Below are 15,323 nucleotides of genomic sequence, written 5' to 3' on the forward strand. Positions count from 1 at the left end.
CCGATGCCTTGTCCACCATTTTCGTACTGGCAACTTCATAATGTACCTGATATCTAGTAAGCAGATAAGCTCTTAAACCTGAGGGGAAGTGGTAATTTTAACTCTACAAATATACACTGTGCTACATCAAATGGAAAATATAACTGACAACTAAACACACAAAGCTACCAATGACTGTAAGACATTAAGCTGGAAATATATAAACTTGTGCTAATGGTGAATCAGATTGTTCACGCTCAATCCTACATCAGGAGAATGAAACTGGAAACAACACTCTGCAAGGTAATAAGGGCATTTGAATCAGTGATTCCATTATACATTTCTTCTGATAACAGTTCTTTGTTTCAGCTGGGTTAAAACTTTGTTCAAAACGAAGATACTCCATCAGAGTCATGAGAAACCACTCTAATCAGGAAATCATCTCCTAAGCTGTTGCTAGTAGGATCAAAACTTTATCTTGGAACGTCATGCAGCTACAGAAGTCTAGTGGAAGAACAGTTAAGTCAACATCATTTAATACAAAATCGTGTTATTCCAGACTAAATTTTGAAGGAAATATTCATGAGTGGATCAATTAACCAGAATATTCGAGACAATAGATTTATTAATTTTTACAACACTTGCTTGTAAAACGTTTCTGTCTTTCTCACGTTGATTATCAATGGCCAATACACGTGATGCAGAAGTAGACATTAAACTCATCGTGGAGTATATGCCGCCATTCATTAGTATTGTATTTATCAGTGAAAATTCGACAGTCCAATACATCCTAGACACATCTCTAACACCAAGTAAAGAAGATAAACAATCAAGTGCTTAGGTGAGTTTGTGACCTTTGACGTATCCGTTACTACGAAGGCCTGTATTTTGGTCTGGCAGCACGTGGTCAAATTTGAGAAAGACATTGCTGGTCAAGATGGGAACATTCTATACAATCTGCCTCAACATTAAATAAAATCATTAAAATTCATGAAATAAGCTGAAAACAAATATAAATATAAATTATCTGAACTCCTATATATTTGAGTAGAAATTAAACCAAGACATGGCATCATTGGTGTAACCTTGTAATTATTTCAAGGTTTAAAATCAGTATTTGGTAGATTAAGGTGTTTGAAAGATATGTCACACACAAACGCCTAAACGCTCAATGTTATCATTGTTTAAAATGTTTCTTAAACAATGTATGTTAAGGTAGAGTTTATCTACTACATCCCCCCCCCCCCCCCCCCGAGAAGGTAACAAACAAGATTTGGGATACGAAACTACTAGTAAAGGAAAGGTAAATATTATACAAAACTCTTTAATAGGCTTAAAAATGGATGTTACCTAAACATACATGTAGTTATTTATTCGTGATTTTGTTTCGTTATGTTTATTGAAAGGGAGATGGTCTAAGAAGAAGGTAAGAGAGTAAGAAGAATGGAATATATGACCAAAATTCATAAGAAGATAATTGTCTACTTGAAGAATATGCTAACTTTACGCAAATATATAATACGTTAGTCGAAAACAGAGGGCACATTGTTCTTACCAGCTGGTCTTTATGGGAGGCAATAAGGATTACTGGGTGAAAATTGATATTCTCCTTGGCGTCTTTGATTGCTGTAGTGTCTTTCGGATTCCCTTGTATTATTCCTTCATTGCAATATGTATTTATAGTTTGCAGCCAAAAATGGAAATAGTCTTTAAAAAAGATAGATAAATAAATATATTTTCATTGAAATTAATTTGAATAATATTTTATTCAAAAAAAAAAATTACATATTCATAAATTTCCTTTTTCTTACTGGCTTGGTATGAAGAAGATAAGCAATCATTACATATTGTGATAGTAGTTTTACCTGCTTATTACTATTCACGTGATCAGTTATAAGCGCACATAAGTATCATAATAAAATTATTCCTTTATTTCTTTTTGATACATATGAAAAAGAAAGTGCAATTCTGAGATGGACAAAAATACACTATAATGTTAGATGATTCTCTTTGATGATCAAACATACACTGATAATAATTATAAAATTTGAGGAATTATACTCGCTTGAATATTATCATCTTTGTTTATCCTTTTGAATAGGTGACTATTCAAAAAAAAAAAATGGTCAGTTGGCAATATGGTATCAATATTTTCCAATCATCCTTAATATTTTATTTGCTTTTTTTAACCTAAATTTTCTTTCTTATATTTCTTTTTTAAGATTTTGATGTACATAGTTAATTTTTCACTACGGTGTTAAATTTGGTGTGTAAATTCATCATTCTTCACATCGAATTACTATTTTGTAAATACAGATAAGATACAGTATAATATTTACAATGTTATTGATTCTTGTCGTACTATTCATTGGCATTGCTTGGGGAGTGTCAAAATGGTTTTCTTTTTCAATGTTTACAACATACCTCGTTTGCAAAGCTTTTCACACAGTCCCTCTGCAAAATACTTATTTCATAAATAGAGAAGATAGACACACGAAAAAGAGGTATTCCTAGGAGTAGGGTTCATGATTTCACTAATTGAATAAAAAAAAGATATGTTAATTTTAAATTTCTTTTGTTATTTCTTACCTTGGAAAATATAATCAAATTAATTAAAATTTATACTTGTTCTTATTTAGGTAGGGAATCGGACCAACTTAATTAAGGACATCTGAATCTTTTATAGCTTAATTATTATTTATTAAAGTGTTAATCACCTCCATAAGTCCAGGAGTGAAATAAGGATCCAGTTGGGTCATGGCGATCTGTGTCATACATTCGGCTCTCTTCATCAAGCTTCTTGGACATGTCAATAACCACGATATAGAATGCTCTCCTTGACAGGTATACCTGATGACATGCGTAGTACGCCACTTGTCCCGCAAAGTCTGTCATGCTTACCACATTGTTGTCAAGATATTGGTTTTCACTATTTGCCTTCCTGGTACTAAAATCTGATTGAGGACAGAAAAGCAAAAACACATAATTCAAAAATAAATAAATAAATAGATAAATAAAAAAAAACTCACTTAGTATATGCATGACAAAATGTCTTTAAATGTTTCAAGAAACTTCATTAATAAGTTTCGACTTTTTGGTCGAATATTTCCTTTTAGGTATCCACAGTTTGATCAGTAAAACATAACTGACGTTAAACGGGTAAAAAATGGTGGTAGAACGCAATCATTTTATTAAAAGTTGATTGCGGTCACCTCATGTTGCTTTCAAGATTCTTGGACCAACGTACGAAACGTATAAACGAATGAATACACACAGGTATACTGTACAATTATCAGTCATGTACAGTAAAACAAAGACAAATTTACTGACTTTTCAGTGGTGAATTAGAACCCTGTCAAATGCATGCATATCACATAAGAGACTTTTCATACATTTTTCCGACGTAAAACTGGAATTGTGCTGTAGTTGGATAGCGTATAGTCTTTTGAAATTCAGGTGTAGAGGACATCAACAAAAGTAAATAGTTAATTGTTGGAAGATAAGCATACGAGTTCTGTACAATAGGCATGCAAACACAGACCTACAGTACATTAATTATCAACCTATCATCGTTCACTAGGCGGACTCCTTCGTCCCTAACTTCCTAAACAAATTTCTAACAAACTTCATTACACCCTACCGATACTAAACACATTCAAAAAACTGAAAACGACAAAGACGAAAGGAGGGGGAATTGATTGAAATAATCGTCGCTGTATGATTTTCGTTAGTACTATTTGGTAAGACCTGTCTCTGTTACACGTTTTACATAAACTCGGAAGATTCATTTTTTGCGAGAAACGATATATCACCTATTAACTTGTTGTCTTCGATAACAAACAAATCTTCATGGACCTCAAGACCTATAGTTGTCTCAGTTTGCTTATCTACATCTGTTTTCTTTCTTCCCTGAAGCTTTCTAAGAAGAGTTGTTTTTCCTGCTCCTGCACATCCAACTATCATACCTCTGGCGCGAAACATTTTCACGCTTTCTTGCTTGGAGTTCTTCACAAACCTTTTTCTAGCATCGATATCCCATCTTAATACTTCTTCAGGTATATTTACTGAATAAAAAATTAAATGCTACACTTAACATTCTGCTAAATGTTTATATAAAATATTATGAGCAAACAAATTTTTAAGAGTTGAAAATAAAGCGTGGTTTGCTGTTAAATGACAAGAATATTGGTGAACACGCCATAAAATATGAACATAATAAAAGAGAGATATGAGTTGAATTTGAGTTGTGTGTAAATCATACACGGTACCAGTTTTCATGTACCAATGCGCATTTCGACAAATTATGTCTCTTTAGTCCTATTTCATTTCTACTTCCTGGTCAGTCAGTATAATGATCCAGTTAAGGGTTTAAATGAATTTAAATCAATGTTTGAAATGAGTAGTACATGCTCACGTTAAATGCCAGAAAGGTTGCCACCAACAATCCATAAGAAATTGACATGTTATCTATGCTAGGAGGCATTTAAAACAGTTAGGCAGTAAACATGAACGGGTATCGTGAATTGTTTAAAAAATCGACCTACTACAAAAGTATTTATATCTTTCTGATATTGATGTCATAATTTATTGATTGTATGTTTTACGTCACGTTCGAGAATTTGTTACTCATATAAAGACATCACCATATGCCGGTGAAGGGCTTTATATTTAGGTCTTCGATTCTTGGCACTCGTGATCAGGACCACTGAGCTGTGAGGGATCTTCATCGTGTCAACGCCTGCCGTGACAGGGGGCCTAGGTTTTTTAAGGTCTCAGCCGAAAGACCTGAACCTTTCACTTTAAAGTACCAAACCTTCGGATTGAAAAAAGATTATCAAATGTAATTTGAAACATCAATAAAAAAGGTTTAAAAATCACCAAAAGATTGAGTGATTTAATAAATTGAATAATGCCCAGTCCTCGGTTGATGCTTTAAATATTGAAATAGTAAAAGGACTATATACCCTGAACCAGTAAAAATCACACAAAATTAGTATGATTGTTTGTTTGTTTGTTATTTGACTTGCAATCGACTTTCACTTAGGTAAACATATATAACACTGAAGAACATGGAATCGGGGGGAGGAGCAAGGGTATGTGTGCTGGGGGCCTGCCTCTCCCTACACTTTTTCTGAACGTAAATTTTGAATTTTTTACTTTCAATTTAAGATAAACAGGTTGCCCCTCTTCCCCTTGACTTTAACACCCCCTTCCCTCCCCCTGTCAAAATTTATTGAATTTACGCTTTGGCGGTTTCTCATCTCCTTTTTATTGAAGGGGATACTAAAAGATATTTTCATATGTCAATAGAACGTTAAGTAAAAACGTTATGACAGAAGTCATGTAAACGAAGGGTAAAAGATAGAGTTAAGAGACCTGTTTGTACGATGACACAAATGCAACAGGTCAGATTGATATTTGGATAATGATGGAATAAGAGTCAGTTCTACGGTTTGGTCACTTGATAGTAAATCTCTGTAAATATTTTTTGATGCAGAATACTTGCATATGTATTTCGATATCTGTTAGATTTCTTTTGCCTTTTTTCAGTCTAATGTATTTGTATTGTTTTATTCATGTGTCTGTTTATGAAATGTGAAATCAGTAAAGCAGAGTTGTACATGTATCTTCAGAATAGGATAAAGGACAGACGCCACAAATGCATTGTTTATAATAATACACCTGTAGAAATACAAAAAATGACTGTAAGTACTAAAATTCATTATTTAAAAAGGATGCTGTTTTCTTTTTTCTTCTTCTTTTTCTGATTCATTATAACATTATCAAAAATTGATATATTTTCATTTATATATATATAAATACTTACAACGTTTACTGATACTGTCATGAATCCCCTCGTCAGACATGGTACAGTGTGTGATGATGTCCAGCTGTAGTTTGTCTATGAAGAAGTCGTACATCTTCTCCGGCCACTTTGGTAAATACAGACATCTCTCCCCCTCACTCCTCTTATAATCCGAGGATCTACAATATTCTGACACAACACAAGTTGAAGCTGTTGTCAGGTAAAACTCCAGATCACATTCCTCCATCAGACACTCCGTCAAAAATGCATACATGACGTCATGTCTGATTTCTGTGGAGTTAAACTTGATAACACTTCCCTTTCTGTCAATAATTCCCTCCGTAATACGGTTATCTGTTAAGTTTATTTCGTCACTTGAAGGTAGGTCTGTGTAATACCTTTCTCTCATTTCCTTGAACAGTGTTTTGTGAGTCTGTTCATTGATATCAAGAGTATAGTCGTCCACCAACAGAAGACAGTACAGAAAACATCTTATATCAGGTGGATAGGTGTGGTATTGACCTGAAAATTAAATTAAAAGAAAACGCACTATTAAATCAATATTTAGCATTTTGTATTATTTTTGCAAAATAGAATTTAAATGATGAAATTACTATTCTATTTGAAATTTTTTGAGACCGAACTACAACAAGAGTGTTACGTTTTGTTTTTCAGAGAGAAAATATTTAATGAAAACATTTCACATATTAAATATGCACATAACAGTAATCATAATCACATGTTTTATTACATGTCTATTTCATGTACATGCCTATTAATTTTATATTAATGTATATGTTACAGGCAACATTGTCTGGTAAATTGACTTTCTTAATACTTGAATCAGCAGGTTGATGTATCATGAAAATTTAAAGACATTTATCAATGGTTGCGGGTAGTATAATTTGTCTGTACAACACGTCATCATTTTTCATGCTTACGTGTAATATGCTTTTCATCTACAACTAGAACACTTTTAAAAAGAAGTTTGACTGAAAACTATGAAAAGATATCAATTAATTTAAGTGCATTGATCCGTACGCAATACATTAGGCTGTTCAATGTTAATTTTACGTTTAACTTCACCCGTGCGCGTAGGCTTAAAAGAAATTCGTCTTTGGAAAAAAAGCAAACAATTCGGAATTTTAAGTATCTGTTCCGATTTGGTCTTACATTTAGCGACATAGTTTTGCATCCTGTAGTGAAAGAAAATGTGCTGTGAAATCGCGGTCGGTGTGTTATAAGAAGAAAGTGATGTAAAGAGCATGCAATCATAAAATAAAACATGGATGGTTTTATAATTGAAGTTAATGAAAATGTTTGGCGAGTGCTTTATGTCAGTAGTCAGACTACAGACTCTCAGTTCGTCATATTTTTGCTGAACCATTCACTGCATTGGAGAGAAAATTGCAAAGATTCAGTATAGAGTGCTGAAAAACCGAGATGTCACACTATACAGTGAGATATATCACTTTAATTTTATTTAATGAAATGAAGTTTCATTTTAAAATATTGCTATGAAAATTGAAAGGAGAAGTAAGTTGATGTGATTATACACGTAGTATTCATGTACTTACAATTAACTGATTCAAGGAATGAAAATATTATACATTTAGAGAAAGAAGCTGTTATACAGAGATTGAGGGCTTTCAAGTGAAAGAGGAAGAAATAAGAGTGGAGGGGGGATTCCAACGACCCTGTCTTGTGTGTGTGGATGTCAGGAAAAATAATTTAACAGCCATGGTACACCCAATAGTGTACCTTCCCTCCCTTTTAAAACCAAATGCTAAACTAATGCAATATAAATAACAGAGAAACATAGTATATGTTCAATTTTAAGATATTTCAATTAAAGAGAATATAATAAATATCATCATGATTTTTATTGTAGAGACCGGTCAACTATTTCCACAAGAAGAAGCATTTTCCAACAGTGTACCATAAATCCAATGGACATACTTCTTGACTTAGTTACAAGCCACTCTGCTGTGCCTCCAGTCTACTTCGTTTGCTCAAAAAAGGGTGCAAGCCAATATGTGTACTTAGGAAAAAACATATTGCTTGTGAAATGTAAAACTGTTTTAGCCTAAGATACCAAACTTATACTCTTATTACACAACAAGTGTTCTTTTTGTGTACTGAAAAGTTTAATTTGAATATATAAATATTTGTTTAGAATTTCTGTTTGTTTCTGTTTGTTTATTTTTTTCCTCCCTCCCTCGCGATCGTAGGTTTTAAATTTTGTAATTTTGTAAGTGACGTTAAACGTAGAATTAACTTTGGACAGCCTTACAGTTATCTTTAGCAATTTATAACTAGCGATTCCATGTTTTTATATGTTAGTCTGAGATAATTTACTTTTGAGAAGCTTTATTGTTAAATGATTTGCTTTAAGGTTTCATAAAAATCATTATCACAGTATTGTTTTCTCTTAATTAAATAATCATGGATTTATATATAAAATTTATATATATATATATATATATATATATATATATATATATATATATATATATATATATATATATATATATATATATATATATATATATATATGTAGCATTTATATATATATATGTAGCATTTATATATCAAAAACATGTATGCCAAATACGTGCCGTTCACATTGAAATCTCTTTTTAACATTTCCTGATGCTAAACAATTGTAACGATCGACATTTGGAATGACTTAAAACCCGGGGGTACAGGTTTGAAATTGGTTGCTGAATACATTTGTTACAATGTATATACATATGCAGTGGACCCAAATTACGATTTAAAAGCAAAATGAGCGGCAACTTTGATGTCAGAAATTTTTATTACAAAATTGTAATTAAGTTTTTCAATGAAAGAAAAAACACTGGATGAAAAGTCCAGTTTCCGCAAAACTGAAACTATATGGAAACCTTGCTGAAACTTGACGTTGAAGTTTCCTGTATGGTTTCCGCAATGCGGAAACTATATAATAGTTTCAGTAAGTTTCTGTAGGGTTTCCGTTTACTGAAACTATTAGATTTGTTTCCTAATGGTTTCCGCAAAATGGAAACCAGCGTGAAATTAAATTTAACGACAATGTAACAATACTTATTAGTTTCAGGAGGTTTCAGGTTCCGGAAACTGTTAATTTCGATTCCTTATGGTTTCCGTAATACTGAAACCAAACTGAAATTCTTTTCATCAATTTTTTTTTTAAAAGAGTAGATAAATCAACTAACGTTACCTTTTTATTTACTAATGCATGTAAAGAAAATTTAGGTTTTTTTTTTTTTTTTTTATTAAATCTAATAATTCATATTCAGTTTACGACTTGTGTCTGCTCTGCGTATACTTATACATACCGGTATTGATATCAATTATAAGTACTGTTACTTGGTTTAATGGTTAAGATTTGATTTTCTTGTTTCAATTGAAAAATGGATATTTAGCAAATGAAAAAAAATAATGGTACGTTTTTAAACGAAATCAATTCCCGTCGCGAGGATTTTCTACAGTTCCCTGCTCGAGACCCCCCCCCCCCCTTGGGAATTGATTCTTTTCATAGCATACATCATGTACACAAAAATTACGTTTGTGTCAAGGGGTGATATATTGGGGGGGGGTATAATAATTCCCGGTTCCTCTATTTACAATAACAGATTTACAAAATTAAACGTGTTTAATAAATAGTTTGTCTTCATATTGCATGGAATACAGATAATTACCAGAGCAAACATGATCCGAGATAACAAGATGACTGCACGTAGGGTTATCAGACATGAAGTGATATACGTTTCCCCCTGCCGTCATCTGACTTCATCTTGCTGCATATGTTCCATGATACATGTTGAAATATTACTAATTATGTATTTCAAAAGTTCTCTCTTACACCGTCGATTATTATGTTTAATTTAGTTGTTTAGATACACGTGCACTTGTGTATTATATAATAAACGTGTTTAAAAAAAAAAGAACATATGTATAGTAATTCAGGAAACAAGAAAGCCCCATATGTTAGCTAAAATAAATTCATAATTATAATTCTGATACCACCTGTCGAGAAATACACGCAACCTTAGGAACTTAGGAAGCTCTTACATACGTGTCATTGTATGATTATAATGACAAGTGTGCCATACTGATGTTGTTTACTTGTTTCTAATTTTCATTGATAATGAAATAATAAACGTGATAATGCTTCAATAATTTAATCTGTTAAAAGCACAACACTACTGACTACAGGAATCCACTTGATGTGTAAACTCTTTTTACTATATATTTAGTGTTCGACAGAACTATATAGCGCAATAGTTAGATATTTTTATTATTACATTACGTTTAACATTATTTGTGTCTCTGTCCTCATGATCGAATACAATTTAACCGTAATTTAAAAGACGTTAATCTTATCGGTCCCCCCATGGAATCACTCATATTTATTTAATTAAGGAAGGCCACGGATTTACTGCATAAAAAATCTTACGAGAAAACATGTCCTGAAAATTTGATGTAAATAATCTTTAGGATTTGCAGCATATTAATCTTTATCAAATTTGCCTACATGATTTTAAGGACAGATGATACAAACAAAAAAGGGATGCCTGGATTGGTATAATATTTTTGGGCCTTTATAAACTTCTGTTTTTCATATTTGCGATGGAAGAACTATCTATAAGCTTTGATTGAAGCAAAATCACATTATTGTCCTCCAGCACAATATTGATTTTTTATACATGTATAATACTATAGATTTGATTGTACAGAATCCTTTGTTCTGAAACAATTTGATACTTTACTTCTGTCTAATTGATCAAAAAGGTTTAAATTACATAACACATTTTAACAGCAAAATAAAATTCTCAAAAATGCAGCTGATATTGCTCTAAGAGAATAATTTTTAATTGGAACACTTAAACTTGATAATAAAATGAGAACGTTATTTAAATCTACCGTTAAATTAAGGATAGAAAATCGTTAAAAATAAACACTGAATAAAAAACCTTTACAGTGCTTTTAATTTCATATAATGTTGACGTCCCTGCTTTTAAATTAAAAAAAAAGGACAAAAGCCAATGCTTTCTTTTGTTTTGTCAAACTTTAATCGAGAAAGATATTTTCTTTTTTTAACCCGCTCATGTTAAGAAGACAAAGATATCGATAACTACGAAACATCCGCGAGAATACGAAACCGAGGTCCCGTGCTGCAATTGGTGCTGACATGAGAAATATCCTACATTATACAATGGGCACAAGAGATCAGTTGGGGTCTAATTACGTGAAGACATGCATATCAGTTCCACACTTATAATTACAGTCTTCAACAGTAGGTATTACTTATCGTGCTTGCACTCTTGTATGTGTAAGACCTTGCTCCAGGATCATGAAATATACTCAGAATTTATTCAAATTTTCAATCGCCTGTAAGATGTTAATTTTCTTTTAAATCTCTTAATTTTCAGATAAAAAAAACTTTTGTGACACAATGTTGAAAAAAAAAAAAAACAAATCTTGGACTACTTGACTTCTACAATATTTTAGGACAAAATTGAGATTTTTGACTTAAGCTTAATACATGTATGTTTCATGATCCAGGTACCTTGTTCCAGGCTATATGAAGACTTTGTGAAAAAAATGATGCTAAGACCCATTCATAATAAGACTCAACAAGACTTCATACAAAAAACGGGACATTTTCATTATGATATCTAAGTATACAAGGCTTATTGACACTGATCATGACAACGATATGATATGCATCATGTGACTAAAATCAAAACCCCCAGCGCATCCTTTTGTCATAAGGTGCACGTTTTGAATTAAGAAAGTTGGGTATCACTTGCCCAATATTAATTAAGAAATTAAAAACTCAGCTGATGGTTATCTTTGTCACTGAAGAAAAATGAATTATTGATTTTTTTGTGCATTCTTATTAGCTCCAAAATCATCATGAGCCAGATTGAATTTACTCAAAATCATATACATTAAAATTTGGCATCCCTACGATATCTAGAATATATCACAAGTACCCTGGATATCTCTAAACGAGAAGTTCTTTATGGATATTAGCATCAACATCTCGATCTTGGGAAATCCTAGAGTAGTTTTTTATTTTTTCCAAATGAATTACAGATAACGAAGTTTGAGTGAATGTATTTATAAACAAAACGTGTCAATTTTATCAATAATTAATCTTCTAATAATCAATAAACTCTGTTCCAGATTAATCTGCCAGTTCCAAAATGGCAAACATAACATTCATATATACATCTATCATGAGGTGGACAATCACTCACAGAGTTCAAAACTACCTTTGCTACAGGTAAATCTTACCTATCAGGTGAGATAATCAACTTTGAAAAGAAATTTCCCATGAGATAAAAGTTCCTGCAGAGAAATTAAAATTTGTGAGGGATATTATCAAAATCCTAAGAGAAATATATGGAGATAACGAAAAGTATTCAAGCTGAAAAGTCCATTAACAGTACAAAAAAGGAGCAGAGCAAACACGGACCTCCTAAACATCAGAGGTGGGATCAGGTGCCATGGAGGAGTGAGCATCCCCTGCCGACCGGTCATACCAGCTGTGTGCTCCTTGTCATGATCGGGAAATAACGGAAAAATCCGTCGACAATTCAGTGTGTAAATAATGGCCTAACAATTAGTATGAAAAAACGTCAGTCAGCATTTGTCTCAAAGATAAATTGTATTTGCTGACAAGGTTATTGTATCGACATAGAACGTACGAAATGATGACTTTAAACGAGAATGCTGACATTCTTGTTTTATCAACTTGTTTGTCAATAATTTACCTCGTTTTAGAAATTGTACATACGTATAGCATGCTCTTGCGTCAAGAGAGTCAATCATTTCCGCAGGATATTTCAGATTTCAAACAGGAATTAATCTAATTAACCAATGAGAGAATTTCATCTTCTGTAAGAATGTCAACTCCTATAGGAGAGAGAAAAGGTCCCTTAAAAAATTCTCTAAGGATTTCTTAATTTCCTATAAGATTTCGTTTATAGTGAGAAATTCCGATAGGAATATATTACTGCTTTTGAAATGTTTGCTAGCTACTGACAGAGAAAAATATCCTGTGGGAAATTTTAAATTCCTAAGGATTTTTTGAACGAAATTTTGCGTCAACTATTTATAGAATTCGAAAGTGTTATAAATATGTCAAATTATTTTTTTTCTACAAGGTACGTAATGCCTGTTTTTGAATAAATGTATCACGTGACACCATTGCAACTTTTAAAATGATAAAATATGACCTCGAAAAAAACATAGTAGGCTATTCGGTATTTACACGTAACTGACTTTGTCCTGTATGACAAACTCTTAACTCTTATTGATTATACATGTAACAATTTAAATCAAATGGCATTCTTCCATCAACATACATGAAAAGGCATCGAGTTTTGATTGCAGAGCTTGCATATTACCTTTGATATCACAACTATTTATTCAGAAAAAAAAAAGTAAAATGTTAATATTATTATTTTTAAAAAACTCGAAGTCAAAAATAATAATAATTATTATAAAAAAAAAAATCTGAAAGTTATAACAATAATTTAGTTCATTACCAGAGTGATCTACGTGTAGAGTGTAAACACACATCAGTGTGAACTTGACCTTCCACCTTCACTGAGTGATGCGAGTCCAAGATGCACTGATTCAAAAAATTTCCTTCATTCATTCTCTCCATACGTACACTGTATATATAATATTGTAATGTGAAGCGGTCACCAATCTTAGGGCTATACATGTTCTCCACAGCTTAATTTGCCTGAATTCGGAGTAGACTCTATTACATACCAGAAAAGCTAGCTTACTAGCAGGGAAGTTTTAATTAAGAAATCACTGTCTAGTTTATTGGGTATGAAATGGCAGTAACAAACGTTGGAAACGGGGATAATTTATGCAAAACGGGCTTCAACTGTCATGCACATTATCCCACGTCTCCAACAATCGTTGATGCCCCGGCATACTCAACAAACAAGAAAGTGATTCCTTATATTTACATTTATATCTGAAATAATATCGTAAATATGAATAAAAAAATCTTGTCTGATAGATTTTAAATACACGAGGCCTCACATGTTAATCAGGATGGGGGGGAAACGTAAATTCCGCTATAATAGTGGTATATCACTATTATAGTGAGATTCCGCTATATTTTCAGCCGTAGTTACTCTCGATTTCATCAAATAACATATTTGCTGATTAAAGCGCAAGTTATGATGGGTATAAAAATGGACAATAATTTGAATCCTTGCATGTTATGAATTTTATTTAATTTTCTGCCGATGCGTTTTATAATATGAACACACTTTTTAAAGCGGAAGTTACATTTTTAACATAGCAACCAGAGATTGAGGTAGTATTGAACATAGACTGACTCTTAATATCTCTCACACATGTGCACAAATTAGTGCTTGTAATAACTTTGAACCCACTTTGGAATAGGTTTGTCGAATTTACAGAAAAAAAGATGATTTTTGCCTGCATGGTAACGGGTATGGAGGCCCGTTGTGACAAACAAAAAAAGCTCATTCCATGTTCACTTTATTCTGATGAAATCGATTTGTATTGTTTAATTGCAATAAATCGTGAACAATGATGTAACATGTCATTTCTGCAGGTAATTACAAACACATTGTTTGACATTCTTTTTGAGAATGTTGAACAAAATTAACAATACGAACAACAAAGGGCCTCGGTTTTAAGGGTGTCTTCCACCTATTCCCACTTTTTTTTAAAAAAAAATCACAAGTCCACATATTTCCGCTTGTAAAAATGATATAGTTTATTCAGAATATAACTTTGGACAGACAGCCCATCAGTTACAAAAATAACTTATAATCTACACATATTTTACAATAAGTAAGACTCTCACAGAGTCTAAAAGGGGGGGGGGGTGAGACCCCAGATCAAGTGTTCCTCAGTCCCACAGTTCCATTCACTTGTATAGAAGACTATAATATATGCTATAATATAAAGCAGAAGAAAGAATACTTTAAAACAATTTAATTTTTTTACAATATATGTAGCAATGCTGTTGTATTATATATAAACATTTGAAAATTAACCTTGAACAAATAGACATTGGGTCAACCTGACAGATCATCGTAACGCAATATAAGAGCATGATGGATAAATTTCCCTAAGCCAACTAGGGTACATATGCGATGTGAACCGAATAAATGAAGTAATTTAAATGTACTTGGAGATTTGTAATAATATTCATTTATGTATTTTTTCCTTAAATTTAGATATCTATGGCACTGAAGAATGAAATTAAATTCGTTTTCAATTTGATGAGTATCGTAAACATCGCATAATCTATCCTCCCTGATCTTGCCTTGTGTTGAAAGTTCATTTGTGTTTATAACAATTATGTTAATTACATCTCAACTTAGGTGGGTTTTTTTTTTTTACAATTCAATACACTTTAAGACAGAAAATACATTTAATAAATCGACGAAAATGCAATGATATATTTCACTTAATTTTGTACAGAAAATAAATAAATAGATTTTAAGAAAAATTATGATGTAAT

General features: G+C 32.1%; 1 protein-coding gene across 1 annotated transcript in view; it reads right to left on the bottom strand.

The window, feature by feature from the left end:
• Positions 1–210: 210 nt before the first annotated feature.
• LOC133186291 (uncharacterized) overlaps positions 211–15,323 on the bottom strand; it is a 40,563-nt gene continuing 25,450 nt past the window's right edge. Inside the window, exons 8-12 of the mRNA XM_061321513.1 lie at positions 5,807–6,307; positions 3,792–4,043; positions 2,697–2,933; positions 1,535–1,686; positions 211–261 (exon numbers count right to left, since the gene is read on the bottom strand). Coding sequence (XP_061177497.1) covers positions 211–261; positions 1,535–1,686; positions 2,697–2,933; positions 3,792–4,043; positions 5,807–6,307 — 1,193 coding nt within the window. The remainder of the gene's footprint in view (positions 262–1,534; positions 1,687–2,696; positions 2,934–3,791; positions 4,044–5,806; positions 6,308–15,323) is intronic.

Source organism: Saccostrea echinata, unplaced genomic scaffold (genome assembly GCF_033153115.1).
Source record: "Saccostrea echinata isolate AGI-Se365-2 ecotype Australia unplaced genomic scaffold, CSIRO_AGI_Sech_v1 ptg000013l, whole genome shotgun sequence".
Lineage (NCBI taxonomy): Eukaryota > Metazoa > Mollusca > Bivalvia > Ostreida > Ostreidae > Saccostrea > Saccostrea echinata.